General features: G+C 48.9%; 7 protein-coding genes across 8 annotated transcripts; 4 read left to right on the forward strand and 3 right to left on the reverse strand.

Moving 5' to 3' along the window:
• Positions 1–184: 184 nt before the first annotated feature.
• LOC108097288 (GDP-fucose protein O-fucosyltransferase 2) lies at positions 185–1,849 on the reverse strand. The gene is given in 2 exon segments (XM_017199502.2): positions 185–425; positions 428–1,849. Coding segments are annotated over 2 exon segments (1,485 nt in total). The 5' UTR covers positions 1,818–1,849; the 3' UTR covers positions 185–330.
• Positions 1,850–1,915: 66 nt separating this feature from the next.
• Positions 1,916–4,302, forward strand: LOC108097292 (mpv17-like protein). Its single transcript, XM_017199504.2, has 5 exons — positions 1,916–2,603; positions 3,409–3,581; positions 3,665–3,798; positions 3,850–3,981; positions 4,047–4,302. The coding sequence occupies exons 2-5, from the start codon at positions 3,419–3,421 to the stop codon at positions 4,215–4,217; spliced, it is 600 nt and encodes a 199-aa protein (XP_017054993.1). The 5' UTR covers positions 1,916–2,603; positions 3,409–3,418; the 3' UTR covers positions 4,218–4,302.
• LOC108097293 (protein sym1) lies at positions 2,613–6,284 on the forward strand. 2 transcript variants are annotated; one of them, XM_017199507.2, is made up of 5 exons: positions 2,613–3,251; positions 5,399–5,547; positions 5,607–5,689; positions 5,743–5,925; positions 5,984–6,284. In XM_017199507.2, the coding sequence occupies exons 2-5, from the start codon at positions 5,412–5,414 to the stop codon at positions 6,140–6,142; spliced, it is 561 nt and encodes a 186-aa protein (XP_017054996.1). In that variant the 5' UTR covers positions 2,613–3,251; positions 5,399–5,411; the 3' UTR covers positions 6,143–6,284. The 2 variants fall into 2 exon arrangements, with proteins under 2 accessions (XP_017054996.1, XP_017054994.1); XM_017199505.2 differs by having other exon boundaries at positions 2,614–3,247.
• On the reverse strand, positions 4,300–5,398 carry LOC108097291 (trypsin-1). The gene is made up of 2 exons (XM_017199503.1): positions 4,762–5,398; positions 4,300–4,705 (listed from the first exon to the last, which is right to left on the reverse strand). The coding sequence occupies exons 1-2, from the start codon at positions 5,236–5,238 to the stop codon at positions 4,337–4,339; spliced, it is 846 nt and encodes a 281-aa protein (XP_017054992.1). The 5' UTR covers positions 5,239–5,398; the 3' UTR covers positions 4,300–4,336.
• A 1,169-nt stretch (positions 6,285–7,453) lies between the features above and the next one.
• On the forward strand, positions 7,454–9,008 carry LOC108097347. Its single transcript, XM_017199583.2, has 4 exons — positions 7,454–7,678; positions 7,760–7,968; positions 8,029–8,224; positions 8,287–9,008. The coding sequence occupies exons 1-4, from the start codon at positions 7,600–7,602 to the stop codon at positions 8,571–8,573; spliced, it is 771 nt and encodes a 256-aa protein (XP_017055072.1). The 5' UTR covers positions 7,454–7,599; the 3' UTR covers positions 8,574–9,008.
• A 206-nt stretch (positions 9,009–9,214) lies between these two features.
• LOC108097345 (trypsin alpha-3) lies at positions 9,215–10,545 on the forward strand. Its single transcript, XM_017199581.2, has 3 exons — positions 9,215–9,499; positions 9,556–9,841; positions 10,080–10,545. The coding sequence occupies exons 1-3, from the start codon at positions 9,249–9,251 to the stop codon at positions 10,440–10,442; spliced, it is 900 nt and encodes a 299-aa protein (XP_017055070.1). The 5' UTR covers positions 9,215–9,248; the 3' UTR covers positions 10,443–10,545.
• Positions 10,546–10,745: 200 nt separating this feature from the next.
• Positions 10,746–13,540, reverse strand: LOC108097346 (ras-related protein Rab-27A). The gene is made up of 3 exons (XM_017199582.1): positions 13,211–13,540; positions 11,680–11,888; positions 10,746–11,384 (listed from the first exon to the last, which is right to left on the reverse strand). Exons 2-3 carry the CDS (start codon positions 11,836–11,838, stop codon positions 10,854–10,856), a joined length of 690 nt encoding a protein of 229 aa, XP_017055071.1. The 5' UTR covers positions 11,839–11,888; positions 13,211–13,540; the 3' UTR covers positions 10,746–10,853.
• Positions 13,541–13,750: the final 210 nt, after the last annotated feature.

Consider the following 13,750-nt stretch of genomic DNA (forward strand, 5'->3'; position numbering starts at 1 on the left):
ATAGATCTCATAGTTCAATGTTTGCTTCCTAGTGATGGGGTCAAACTTGTTACCGATATGTTATCGCCAACGCGATAACTCAAAAGCGGCATAATTTAAATGTTTGTATTTTTCTTTTTAAAATTTACAATACAAATACGCTTTCAAAGACTCTGAGAAGTTTAAAACTCAACTACTAGAACGGTTTACTGGCTATTAATTTATTTTTTGGTACCCAATCGCAGGCTGTTTGGAATCTCTGTTAACTTAAAACGAGTATTCGAGTGGCATTAAGTTATATACATAAACAGCACGGAAAATGGTGCTGATTTTATGAAGCGGCGACCGCTCTCAGTATGGATCGGCATCGGTGTCCTCCTGGCTATCGGTGTCGCCATCATCCCACACGATAGGCCAGACTGCGTTGCGGGAGCAGCTTCCCCCAGTGTCTTGCAGAATGTGTTGAAAGTGCTGGCCTGGCTAAAGCCCAGGATCTCGCGCTCCTCGTAGATCCTATACGTGAAGGTGCTCTCATAGGTGCCCACAAAATAGCGGGCGTAAGCGCACACCAGTTGGTCCACCACGGCCACGCCTCCATCTTTCAGCTCCCGCCGCTGGTCGTTCGACTCCGGCACAAAGTGCACGAAGCGGAAGCGGTAGAAGAGCTCCTTCAATTCCATCAGCTCGTAAGGCGTGGCGTCGCTGGCCAGGAACACTGTGGACAAGTTGAAGGCACGCAGAAGCTGCTTCACCTGCTGGGCCGCAGCCTTTAGGGTAGGAGTGGTGTTCTCCCGAGAACGAACGAAGTCTCCCCGTCTTAGGTGAGCGCACAAGTAATCTCCTCCCCTGGCATTGCGCTTCGGTCGCTCCAACTCCCACATGACAGGCCGCTGGACTCCAGCCGAGGCGTCCGTGGTCGCCAGGGCCTGATGCCGAAAGTCTGCAGCCACCTGGTTAAGGCGGCGGGCAAAGCGCATAGAGCGCCGTGCTCGCCAGAAGTGCTCGTCACCCCAGTGGTCATGCAGCACGGTCTCGGCACTGAGCAAGACATAAGTGCGCATGTCGTCTGCGTCGTCCGGGCCCGTCGTATCCTCGGCAATTGCCACGCGGAGCAACTGCTCCAGCAGACCTGCGCTTCCCTGGAACCGGACGCAGTGAAAGCGACTAACGCGCAGTTCGGGCTGCTGCAGTAGCGGTCCGCCTGACAATGATGTCTCGCTGCAAGGCTTGTCCGTGATCCGCTCGTATTTGTCCCGGAAGATGCCCTGCTCCAGCATGACCTCGTAGTGCTGCAGCCGAAAGGCGTGCGCAACGTGTACAAGGGGAGCTCCTGGATTGCCGAAGAGTCGCTGCTCGGCCAAGAACTCATCGTAGTCCAGTACGGGCGCGTAGCGGCGCAGGCTGGCCAGGTCAAAGAAGTGGCTCCAGGGCAGGCCAGACTGATGCAGACCCTGCGAGTGCCAGTGGTACAGTCGTGGCCATGGCGGCAGGACAAGGCGCACCTTGCGAAACCGCTTGATTCTTTGCAGGCGGCGTACGAACACCGCCATGCGAATGTAGACATCGCGGCGCAGGTTAAAGCCCTCGGAAATGTTCACGTCGTAGAGGATGTACACGGTGCCCCTCAGGTTGAGGACCTCGGGCGGGCAAGACCTCGGCAGGGGCAGAATCTCTGGCAGAACCCTTTTCGCACAGGTGGCGCTGCTTCTCTGGTAAAAAGCAGTTCCGCGGACTGCGGTTCCGTTCCAAAACAAACCCTTCGTGCCGGGTACTAAGTGGAAAAGCAGGAGCAAATGGAGCAACGTCAAGGGCCAGAGCCTGGACCAGCTTCCTCGCATTTTGGGTTTTGAGTGGCTGTGGCGGCGATCAGAATAAAGCTCTAACGCAAGTGCTTTTGGTATTTTGCAAAAGAAAATACATACCTGCAAAATATTTAAACACGAAAATGTTTTGTTTTTGATGCCCTTGCAGAGGGTATTATAATTTCAGTAAGGGGGATATGTACCTCAGACCCCATCTAGTATATATGTACATATAAATATGTATTCTTGATCTCAGTATCACCATCTGAATCGAATTAGAAATTTACAGTCTTCTGACGACTCTTTAAGGAATCTAAGATATAGCTGCCATGGAAATAAGAAAATTTTGGGGAATTCCACCAAACTAGTGAAATACCATATAATTCACTATCGCTGGCGTTGTAAGGGTCGGTTCAGTTCTATAGATATTTAGGTATCATAAATTTATAGAGGCATGCCACTTTGAAATTGGAATAAAATTAGTCGAGTTATGGCTATTTAAACAATAATTGTGGTTACACTTTCTGCGGGCACCATTTAATTCCAAATAATACGCCCTGAACCACACGCTCCACCGCAGCCCCATCCAATGCAAAAGCTCCAAGAAAGCTCCGCACGCTAATCTCAAACAGCTGACTTTAGCAAAACATTTCGCATTTGTATCTGAGGCCGCAAAAACAGTCAGATAGGAGATACGAACGGCAAGCGAATAGACGAGGGCGCGAGATGCAGACGCCGTGCCTAACCACAGTACAAACTAGAATTCCAATAGGTTAAAATAGCGCTGTTTTCCCCGTTACTCCAACTCAGTTTATCTACTAAGTAAGTAACTGCTTACCGCACAACAATGACGGCAACAACAACAAAGGCGATGGATTAAATTGTGGACGGCACGATCTGTCACGCTCTCGTTTACGAGCGACGTAATCTGTTTGCGTAGTGACTGGCGGAGAGCCAAACGTGCCACTATTTTCCATTCATTCAACACGCGAAAGAGCGAGACTTTCCTTCCGCTCCCCCTGTTACATAAAGTCCTTGGGAGAATGCTTCCTCTCGCGCCATCTCTTTCTCGTTCACTTAAGGTGAGAGTCAGGAGCGGATTATGGTCAAAATAGCGGGGATAATAGGCCTCCCTAAGATGGTCAGAAATATTCTTTTTTTTTTTGGTGAATTTAACCACCATTCAAAAACCCGCAAAAGCAGAAATTTTCCTAACAAAAATTGATGCGCCCCCGGTTGTCCCACCAACAATTGCCTTGGAGCCCACATTTGAAATGTGGTTGCTTCATCCCGCTCACTCGGCTGAGGGTCAAGTTCAGCGCGAAGAAAATGCCTAATAATTGTGCATCCCGAATGCCATGTTCGAATTTAGAAATTGCACTCATCTCGCAGCTAGTTTCGTTGCAGCGTTCGACGCAAGCAATAGCTAGATACATCTATCGAGATCGGGACGGCCCTACATCACAGCAAGTATCCTCTTTCCACATTGACCATGGCCAGCTCCTGACCCTCTCCCCTCGCGACCAGTGACTTTCGAAGAGCTCGAACCATTCGTCGTTGTTGCTTTTGTTGTTGTGGGCATTAGTTAATGTTTGGCAATAGCTGATCTGTTTTCCGTCCTGGCCAGCATTAATGTGATGGTGCCCCAGGCTGTGAAGTTGTTTCAGGGTTCGCTGGGCCAGTGGCGACGCGTAATCAGCGCGCCCAAACTGCATCCTATGGCCAAGGGTGCGCTTACGTACGCGGTCATGTGGCCAGCGGGTAGCCTGATTCAGCAGGCGCTAGAGGGACGCAAGCTAAGTAAGTAAAGCCAGCATTCGCAACCCGTTCATAATCCTATCCTGTTCCGCATACGTTAACGCTGCTCCATTGGCGACCCACAGGAGATTACGACTGGGCCAGGGCGCTCCGCTTCAGCTTATTTGGAGCCCTGTACGTGGCGCCCACTCTGTACGGCTGGGTGCGACTAACCAGCGCCATGTGGCCACACACAAATCTGCGCACTGGCGTCATAAAGGTAAGAACTGCCACTTAACCCGCCGCCCGAGCTTCAACGACCGTTTTGCAGGCCATCACAGAGCAGCTCTCCTATGGACCCTTCGCCTGCGTCAGCTTCTTTATGGGCATGAGCCTGCTGGAGCTGAAGACCTTTAGCCAGGCTGTGGACGAGACAAAGGAGAAGGCGGCGCCCACGTACAAGGTAACGCTTATGTCGCTGCTAACTGCTCCCCACCGCTCATAGCCATATCATTACTAACTATTCAGGTCGGGGTGTGCATCTGGCCCTTCCTGCAAACCATAAACTTCTCATTGGTTCCGGAGCACAATCGCGTGGTGTTCGTAAGCATTTGCAGCCTGATGTGGACCATATTCCTAGCTTACATGAAGACACGCCATGAGGAGCCGTCGGATGCCGCGAGTTTTGTTTGTACATAGTTCCCCACATGCCGTATTCGCTACCTGTTGTGTGTCCATTAGGTCAATTGTTGAATTAGATAGAGTTATTATCTGTATAGAGTCATCAATCGGTATTTTAATGGGGTTTGCACAGTTGCCTAGCTGCTCAGACCAGGTGGTGAGCGACCAACGATTAGCTGGCCCACCCAAAGAGAAGTCGGCGCCGAAGAGCTGCCCACCGTCTCTACAATCCAATCCACGTAAGCTGACACCTCGGTAAAGACACCTGGAAAGGGTGGTCGGGCACAGGGCTTGATGCTCCAGGAAACAATCCCCACCTGTGTGTCGGAGCCATTGAGCAGTAGGGGGCCGCCGGAATCGCCGCTACATTGTCCCTTTCCTCCCTCGGGCCATCCGGCGCAGATCTGGCTGTTATGTAGCTGGGTCTGATGACGCTCGCTGCACTCCTCATCACTGAACACATGCAGTATCACCTTCTGCAGATGCCGCTGGACCACGCCACCGGTCTAAAATGAGAGGAAGAATATAACAATCGCCTCCTTGGAAAGGACAACTTTCTTACAGCATTTAATCCCCAGCCCGCGAGGATTGCACTGGTGTTTCCGGGTGTAGCTTGCCCAGGTTCCGGCAGCCGTGTTGGTTGGACGTTCTTGCTCAGGGGGACGGACTGCGCTAACTGTAGCAAGGCGATGTCGTTGATGTACTTGTCCTGCGGCTCGTAGCCTGGATGAGCAAAAATAGCGGCAACGCGGGCTAGCTGACTGGCATTGCGCGCCAGGCTCTGGTTTCCGTACTGAATGTCAATCTGATCGGGCGTGGACCTGTGCACGCAATGAGCGGCGGTCAAGACCCAGTCTGAGTTGAGCAGCGTGGCGCCGCAGAAGTGGTGGCCACTCTTCGCGCGGCGCAGCGACACCACGAAGGGGAACTCTCCTGGGGCTGCCGTGGTGCCGTTGACGATCTTGCCATCCTCTCTAGAGCCTCCTGCCAAGACGCAGGTGACCAGGAGAAGCAGTGCTAGCAGTGCAAACAGAGCCATGTCGGCCTTGTCTGTGTGCGTTTTACTAACAGATCAGGTCAATTTATGGAACTTGGGAGCCCGCATTTGAGGAGGTTTTGGGTGGAGCTGGCCATGTAGTTGGGGCGGGAGCAATTAGCCATGCTAATGAAATGCAAACCTCGTGATTATGACTCCGCAGGGTCTAGATTGCAATGGCGGGACCACTGCTGTGGCAAAACTTCAAGGTGTTCGTTACTCGCTACCCGATAATGCGCGGCATGATATCATACAGCCTGATCTGGCCCACGGGAAGTCTCATTCAGCAGACGGTGGAAGGCAGGCGCTGGGGTAATTCCACAATTTCCCTGAAAATAGCTTCTCATCCTGTTTACTCTCGGATCTTTCAGGAACCTACGACTGGTGGCGCGTGATTCGGTTTAGTATGTACGGGGGACTTTTCGTGGCCCCCACACTTTACGGATGGGTCAAGGTAGGTTATTGCCGTTTCCATTCCAATTTTTCTCTACTTCCAGCGCTTCGCAGATTTCTAGTGCCATGTGGCCACAGACGTCGCTCCGGACAGGTGTCATTAAGGCTGCGGTGGAGACAATCTCTTACACCCCCGGCGCCATGACTTGCTTCTACTTCATTATGAGCCTACTGGAGTCTAAAACGGTGGAGGAGGCGGTGGCCGAAGTCGGCAAGAAGTTTTTGCCTACCTACAAGGTGAATTTTTAGTGAAATTTGCTTTCAAAATTTTCAAACCGCAATTTTCTATACACAGGTGGCGCTCTCTGTTTGGCCTCTTGTGGCCACCATTAACTTCACTGTGATCCCCGAGCGCAACCGGGTACCTTTCATCAGCGCGTGCAGTCTGTGCTGGACCTGCTTTTTGGCCTACATGAAACATCTGGAGCACCACGAGGTGGATGGAGCAATTTAGTATTTCTTGCATATAGTGTAGTTAAAATAAATTTAAGAGTTTCCTTTAAAGAAACCTCACGTGTGACCATACTAACCAGGATGGGTAAAGGTCGCATTGAAACAAGTGATAAATAACAAAACATTCTTTTGTTAAAACCGTAGGTAATTGTTAAAGCCTTTCTTTGTGTTGTTATACCCTTTGTCATTGGACGACTCTTTCAGCATTTAACGTGATGGTGATGTGAGCAAACTATTGAAGACTGAAATAACAAAACATAAACAATTTCTTGCTAGACACAAATAGCCAAATTTGGTAAAAAAAAAAAAATGTACCTGTGGCTCTGTGGTGTTTTCCGCAAAAGCAGCCACGGTAACACTGTTTCCAATGTTGCCAATCTAGCTATTTTCCCGCTAGTACTTTTTTAAACCACTGAAACCACACTTCTAGTTATTAAATGGTGTATTCTTGCATTGGATTGTTAAAAAAACATCGATATGCCAAAAGATCTTCACATTTTTATACATTTTTCTAGTTTTATACGATCACCATCTGGCTACATCATAATTTTCTAGTCTAAAAAGCGTATGAGAGTTAAAATGCTCAAGATTTATAAGCAAAAGCCGCGTTATGCCTGGAAGTAAGACCCCGCATTTAAATTTGTTTTAAATGTGTTATTTTTATATTAGTATTATTTAATGAGCTCAATCAGAGGTATTCTTATAGAGTAATTGTAATATTTCTTTGCTAAGTTCCGAATTCTTGTTTAGATCGCCAGACAATTTTGAAATACTTAAACAAACTGATTTGTTTTCCGTGAACAAAATATTATGTGCAAAGAAGGCTGAAATTGTGCACATCCTCGAGCACATTAAGCTGGAATCGGAAAATATTGGAGATATTCTGTTCCAATGCAAAAAAGTCCCAAGTGTCTAACTACGTGGATGCTGAGGAAATTAAAAGATTTTCGGCATTAGCATCTATTACTATTTTATCTGTTCAACCCATATTTTGTAATATTAATAACATTAAATATCATTTTTGTAGATACGGACTACGACGGGAAAATAAATGCTGTCATAACTATGAAGTCGCAGCAGATTGCCTAAAAAAGATTGGAACCAATCAGACCTACTAAAATTCAGCAGGCGAAGAGCGCATGATTGACGAAATTTAGGAACTACTCAAAATACTTATTAAATAAATCAAATTAATAATAATATCGTTTTACTAACGTAGCTTTATATTAAGCAATCATTAAATTTTTTTGGCGGTTTCTAGCTTCTTTCATTTGTTACTTTAGCTTTTTATGACCAGAAGAGTTGGCAACACTGTCTGTGCCCCACCTATTTTTCGATCTGGCCGCATTTTTTTTGGGTGTGTGCGAGTTTCATTTGTTTACGCTACTATTCCTCAAAAAAAAAAGAGAAAAATCACTCCGATCCAATTGAGATCCAATCAAGAATAAGGATAGCACCATGCGTGAACTCAACAAGCAGCAGTCACAGGACACCACGGACACAAGCGTGGAGAAGGGCGATTATCCGCGGGCGACTAGTAAGTTACGCCCAAGATTGAAAAGATCGGGAGTTGCACCCATTCTGGTTTCAATATTTTAATCCTCAATCCCGTCTCCAGATGGCGTGGTCTTCGGCGCCATCGTCACTTTCGCCAGCTTCTTCGTGTTGATGATGTCCTTCTGTTCGCCCTACTGGATCGAGTCGTACGAGGAGACGCGCTCCTCCTTTAAGAACATGGGTCTCTGGCAGTACTGCTTCAAGGACTTTGTGTACCCCAAGTACCCGTTTCTCAAGCAGTTCAATGGCTGCCACAACATCTTTTCGCACGTGAGAACTAGCAATGTCTCATCTAATTTGATTCTCAATTAAATTTTCTTTCATCAAAAGGACTACTACGTGATCCGTGCCTACCTTCTACCCGGCTGGCTAATGGCGGTACAGGGCTTTGTAACCATGTCCTTTATCATTGTGTTTCTCGTGCTTTCCCTGCTCTCGCTGACCATCATTCGTCTGCCATTGAAGGCCGTGCTGCAGTACGAGTGGTTGCTGGTCCGCCTTGCCTACTTGGGTACCGCCGTATCTTGTACGTAATCCCAATCTTAATCTAATTTTTTTAGCTTGCGGTTAATATGGGTACATTTACAGCTCTGTTCATGTTTTTGGCCGTGTGCATCTTCGGAGGCTGCGCCTACCGCCGCGACTGGATGATGTACCCTAAGTTCAACGTTCTGGGCTGGTCCTACGCTCTGGCCGTGGTCACCTTTATGCTATTGGGACTGGCCGCCCTGATCCTCCAGCGCGAGGCCCGACAGGCCTACGAGGCCCGTGGCGAGCAGAAGAACCTGGTCATGCAAATGGAGATGCAGGAGCCAGGCTACCAGCCGCCACGCCACCACCACAGCCAGTCGCGCAGTCTGCAGGGCTATATATAGGAGTTGAAGACCTGACAGCTCGCAGCTGCCTTTAATGCATTCCACTTCTCTTGAATTCGTAGTTTAAGTTTCCACAAGCAATCTCGTGCCCCTTTCCATTGCAACCGACGCCGTCCGAAGTGCCTTCAACGTTAGACTTACTCCCCAAATTTTAACAATCGAATATAAATACATATTTATACACGCGAACTCTGACCACCGCTCGATGCGGCTCGGCTCCGCTCCATTTATACTTGACACTTTATAATTATACTAAAATAAGAGCAAGATGAAACGTTAGAGCACAGATTTTAACTTAAAATTTTAATTTCTACCTAGGCTCAAAAATGTATACAGAAACAAATATTACATACCATGCCCTTTTATACAAACTGGTGTGAAGACAAATCAATATTAAATCAAACGTACTGTATTATTTGAATTTCCAAAAGTTAACCGATCATAAAGATCCCTTTTTCATTTCACATTATTTCTTCTGCAAACCAACTAGCTCGTCATCGGTGATAAAAAGCGGGTGTGATTGGCACCTAATATGTTTATGTTTGCCTTATCGAGCTGATAGGGCCGAGGCTGATTGCCAATTGTTAGCCTCCCAACAGCTCGATTTTCAGCACGGTTTTTAGTGAGTTTCGTGCGCTGACTCAACTCTGACTCTTTTTTTTCACCTGAACTGCAATGGCGAGGATCTCGTTGAAGATCTGCACCTGCATTCTTTTGCAACTCCTCTTCTGCAGGGCAGAGGAGGATCAGACGCTGCAGCCGCAGCCGCGCATCATCAATGGCATCGCAGCCACGGCGAACGAGAGTCGCCACCTGGCCTCCATTCGCCTCCGCTCGCACGACGGCAACTTCGGCAATGGCCACATCTGCGGAGGGTCGCTTATCGCACCCTCGAAGGTCCTTACGGCCGCACACTGTTTGTACAAGTAAGTTGAATTCCCGCCAGGTGCCCCCTCACCTTCTTAACGGACGATGCCTGCAGCTCCCAGAAGAAGCGCTATCGAAAGGCCAGCGAGTTCGTCGTGGTCCTTGGCACGCTGAACCGTTTCGAGCAAATCAACGGAACCATCGTGTCCCGAGTGAGCTCCATGGCCTACATGCAAACCTTCAGTCCGGAGAGCATGCGCGATGACGTGGGCCTCCTCTTCCTCCGGACTGGATTGCCATCTGAGGGCGTCCACCTCACCGTGGCCCCCATCCAGCTCCCGGAACAGGTCACGCCCTCCGGAAGTCTGTGTCAGGTGTCTGGCTGGGGGCGCACAGAGACGGTGAGTTGAAAAAGAGATTTTAAAACATGGGCCTGAGAAATTATCCATCAGATGGTATTTTCCCACTGCCTAGAATATTATAGGCAAAGACTTAGAAAATACTTTTTGAACTATGTGTGTACATTATTTGGAAATTTGGAAATTCATTATGATAGTTTTGATTTCTGCGAATGTTATTCTCTGCAGAATTATGGCTTAAGGCAACATACAAATAAAATGTTCCCTCGTTTTCCGCCAGAGTTCTCTGTCCAACGTCCTAATGACGGCCAACGTCTCCATCATTCGGCAGCAGACCTGCGAGGCGATCTACTCGTCCGGCTTGCTGCCCGGAATGCTATGTGCCGGACGATTGCAGGGCGGCACCGACTCCTGTCAGGGAGACTCCGGCGGACCACTGGTGCACGAGGGCCGACTGGTTGGTGTCGTCTCCTGGGGCTACGGATGTGCGGAGCCGGGACTGCCGGGCGTCTACGTGGACGTGTGGTACTACCGCCAGTGGATCGAGGAACACAATGGGGTCCCGCACTTCAGGATAAGTCCCGAAATAATAATACTGATGCTGTGCTCTCTGTTCGTGGCTAAAGAGTTTCTATTTCAGTAGACATTAGTTAATCGTAAAGTATTTTTTGTACACCTATTATAAGACCTAAGCCATAGAATAGTAAGTCTGAAAAACGATATAATAGGAACTATAGCAAACGTTACAAGGTATCCAACTTTCTAATGAGGCATCAATGCAAATGTAGTTATTATCTATCGGTCTGTCGAGTTTAACAAGAGTGAGATAAGTATCTCGATTCGGCTTTCTTATCAAGGAACTGAGCAGTGGCCCCCAATGTTGGAGCACCCGACATAAGCCCACCTGTAAGCCTCTTGAATAAAAACCCATGCCAGACGGCCTTCCTTTACTTAACAATCAACATTTATTTACAGCGAAACACACTTAGACCTGGAAACAAGAGTCAATATTGAAGTGGAAGGAATGAGAAACAGAGGGTTTGGGGCTCCGGACTTAGCAGTTGCGACAATTCCGCCGCGGAGAGCGCTCTTCCGTCCGGTCATGGAGACGCAGCTGCTCCGGTTGCCCATAGGCGATGTTCGGCAGGCAGCGCGACTGGGTGAGCAGCAGGGAGAACTCCCGGTTGCAGGCCGCATTCTCGATCCGCTCCATGACGCGACCCACCAGCAGCTCGACGGCCTCCTTGACATTGGCGCCGGTGCAGGCACTCGTCTCAATGTAGGGTAATCGGTAGCGTCGGCATAGGGCCGCCACTTGGTCGCGGCTCACCACGCGGAGTTGCAGAAGATCGCACTTGTTGCCGCAGAGCACCACGTCCGGATCCTCCGAGTAGGCATGCGTCCGCAGCTGCGACAGCCAGTTGGCCGTCTCCAGGAAGCTCTTCTCGCTGGTCAGGTCAAAAATAAGTAGGAAGCCCATGGCGTCGCGGTAAAATGCGGTAGTCAGCGAGCGGAAGCGCTCCTGACCAGCAGTGTCCCAGATCTGCAAGTGGATGCGATGGCGACGTCCGCGGGAGTTGTACAGCTGCGGGAGCACGAATTTAGTATTAAAGATATCGATTGATTGCTTTTTGAAATACAAGGCCGGAACAATTTGGATAGGAATTCAAAGCTCTTACAATGTTTTAGTTTATCATTTTTTTAGAAATAAAAATTCAAAATTATTGGCCTTGTCGTTTCAAACGTCTTCTTGATGTTGTTAGTATTTTAATTGCATTACATTTATTTGGTTTTCCTGGAAACCTTATTTGAATTGTATGAGTAAACAGTTTTGGGCCTGCCTTTGCCGATCAAAGTATATTAGGCTATGATTCACTCACCAGCCGCTTCTCGCGGAAGTCAATGCCCACGGTGGAGATAAACTGAGTGTGGAAACGGCCATCCGTGTATTGGTAGAGCAGGCAAGTCTTCCCCACTCCAGAGTCGCCGAGGACTAGGAACTTAAGCAGGTAGTCGTAGTCGATGTTGGTACTCGTCATTCTGTGTTTCTAAGCGGGTTCGTTCAGGACAGCAGGAGCATCCTGTCCGCCTGGAAGCAGAGAATCAAATGAGCGTCCTTTAAAGCTTTCCTCACCGAAGACTTTATTTCTCCCTCCTAGCTGCTTCTAGACTGCTTCCTCCTCCTGTTGCTCTGTGTAAGCCCGGGCTTAGAGTGACAGGGGCGAAGGGAAAAGGGCCCCACGTCAAGAGGCATCTTCATAAGCGTGCTCCCACCCACTTCCATCCCCAACATTACGACCCCACACGGCTCACACACCCCAAAACACATCTTTTCGTGGCAAATATTTGAAACTCATTAAATCCCGATTTATTGATTTTCTGTCTCGTTCTTTGAATGGGTTCGACAGAAGGGGAAGAAATCCATTTTTGTGGGGTTCTTTTTGTGGAGCTCCCTTATCAAAGAATATTTAGATTGGGCAACAAACCGATCGAGATCTGAAGCACTTCCTATGGCAGTGGTCAAAACGGTATTGCTCCATTGAAATGATGGAATCAAGTAAAAGCACGTCTAGCAACAACAATGTGAAACAAGGCATTGTGTTCATCCTCCCCCTAATTAGACTTACGAGTGAAAGTGCGTAGGTGTGTGTGTGAGGGAAGTGGGGTGAATGCAGCATCCCTGCAATCTGGTGTCCTTCTTCCGCTAAGAGGATTGCGGTTGCCTCCTGCGGTTATTATGGTTGCTAGACAACGGTACTTAGTTTCACCCCCCTTACTTTCACCAAACGTTCACAAAACGGGAAAATAGAGATCGAAATAAGTGGGTGAGTAAGTATGAGTAGCTAATAACCAGGAGCTCTCACTTCCCAACTATCGCTTCACCCTTGTTCCTCTTACTGGAATCCTTCGCTTATGTCTTGTAATCTAATTTCCTCTTGCTTCCGTTCACTGTCTCCGACTATCTGTCCCCCGCTTCCGCTCCCGTCCAAAGAGCACGCACAAGTTACAGTTATCTGCCGCTCTCGCAGGTACATTGATGCTTTGAAAAGGGGCGGGATGGGGAGTCAAGTCAACATGCACGCACTTCTATCGCCGTCTCGCTCGGTTGACGGTTAATTTTAAACCTTTATTGATTCGCAAGATCTTATTGGGTGGTGGGCCAACTCAACGGAAATAGCCTCCCTTTTTGGGGGGAGGCGGGCGCTGAAAGAGGGCCTGGCAATTAGGACCACAAGGTCTGCGCTCAAGGCCGCTTGGCTTCCAGTACAGCCAGGTGCAGATGCTTCCAATTAAAGCTGGACTGCACTACCGTAATTAGCTGCAGCCTCTAAGTCCTCGTCTTTCTCAATTTATTAGCAGGTGCAGAATTTGAATACAGACCCAGGAGAGGCTGCCACCTGCTCCGCTCACCTGTTCATCGGATCCGGCTAATTGCAGAAGCGCGGCACGCATTTCCGCTCTGACGCCTGTCTTTCACTTTGGCGCTCGAGACGTTTCCTTTTGATTTGGCGCTTAAAGGATGCTAAGAGGATTGGGCGGTTTTTTTTTAGCCCGCGCAAATCCCCCCGCCTGCACGGGAATTCCCCTAATTGCGTATCCCAACTGCCAAAACGAAAATAAGCAGTGTGGGCTTGCCTAAGGCGCGAGTTCAGTCAGTCTCCGAGGAATCCGAGGATACGATTGCAGATGCGGACGCTAAGGATCCTGCGGGCGATGCGGCGCACGACCTGTTGCCATGCACTTTCCAGCACAGACTGCGAACCGCCTTGGACGCCAACTGCTGTTTGCTGAGGCCCAGCTTTCAGCCAAAGCTTGCGGCCAGCTTTCAAGGCGCTTCCGAGGAGCGACAGGTGCACACGTGTGGCCCACAGGACGTTTCGCCGATGGTCCACGGGGACTTTAAGAGGACAAATTTATATTCCGCCTAGAGATTTCACTTTTACCGTACAC

This window comes from Drosophila ficusphila, unplaced genomic scaffold (genome assembly GCF_018152265.1).
Source record: "Drosophila ficusphila isolate 14025-0441.05 unplaced genomic scaffold, ASM1815226v1 contig_198, whole genome shotgun sequence".
In the NCBI taxonomy this organism is placed as follows: Eukaryota; Metazoa; Arthropoda; class Insecta; order Diptera; family Drosophilidae; genus Drosophila; species Drosophila ficusphila.

Excerpts from the sequence above, each read along its gene's own strand:
- LOC108097345 (XM_017199581.2), top strand. The coding sequence starts at position 9,249 with ATGGCGAGGATCTCGTTGAAGATCTGCACCTGCATTCTTTTGCAACTC. Across the intron at positions 9,500-9,555 it reads GCCGCACACTGTTTGTACAA|CTCCCAGAAGAAGCGCTATC; the intron begins GTAAGTTGAATT and ends CGATGCCTGCAG. Across the intron at positions 9,842-10,079 it reads GCTGGGGGCGCACAGAGACG|AGTTCTCTGTCCAACGTCCT; the intron begins GTGAGTTGAAAA and ends GTTTTCCGCCAG.
- LOC108097293 (XM_017199507.2), top strand. The coding sequence starts at position 5,412 with ATGGCGGGACCACTGCTGTGGCAAAACTTCAAGGTGTTCGTTACTCGC. Across the intron at positions 5,548-5,606 it reads GGTGGAAGGCAGGCGCTGGG|GAACCTACGACTGGTGGCGC; the intron begins GTAATTCCACAA and ends CGGATCTTTCAG. Across the intron at positions 5,690-5,742 it reads CACTTTACGGATGGGTCAAG|ATTTCTAGTGCCATGTGGCC; the intron begins GTAGGTTATTGC and ends AGCGCTTCGCAG.
- LOC108097291 (XM_017199503.1), bottom strand. The coding sequence starts at position 5,238 with ATGGCTCTGTTTGCACTGCTAGCACTGCTTCTCCTGGTCACCTGCGTC. Across the intron at positions 4,706-4,761 it reads CGGGCTGGGGATTAAATGCT|ACCGGTGGCGTGGTCCAGCG; the intron begins GTAAGAAAGTTG and ends CTCTCATTTTAG.
- LOC108097346 (XM_017199582.1), bottom strand. The coding sequence starts at position 11,838 with ATGACGAGTACCAACATCGACTACGACTACCTGCTTAAGTTCCTAGTC. Across the intron at positions 11,385-11,679 it reads ACTTCCGCGAGAAGCGGCTG|CTGTACAACTCCCGCGGACG; the intron begins GTGAGTGAATCA and ends GTGCTCCCGCAG.
- LOC108097347 (XM_017199583.2), top strand. The coding sequence starts at position 7,600 with ATGCGTGAACTCAACAAGCAGCAGTCACAGGACACCACGGACACAAGC. Across the intron at positions 7,969-8,028 it reads GCCACAACATCTTTTCGCAC|GACTACTACGTGATCCGTGC; the intron begins GTGAGAACTAGC and ends TTTCATCAAAAG. Across the intron at positions 8,225-8,286 it reads CTTGGGTACCGCCGTATCTT|CTCTGTTCATGTTTTTGGCC; the intron begins GTACGTAATCCC and ends GTACATTTACAG.
- LOC108097292 (XM_017199504.2), top strand. The coding sequence starts at position 3,419 with ATGGTGCCCCAGGCTGTGAAGTTGTTTCAGGGTTCGCTGGGCCAGTGG. Across the intron at positions 3,582-3,664 it reads GCTAGAGGGACGCAAGCTAA|GAGATTACGACTGGGCCAGG; the intron begins GTAAGTAAAGCC and ends GGCGACCCACAG. Across the intron at positions 3,799-3,849 it reads TGCGCACTGGCGTCATAAAG|GCCATCACAGAGCAGCTCTC; the intron begins GTAAGAACTGCC and ends ACCGTTTTGCAG.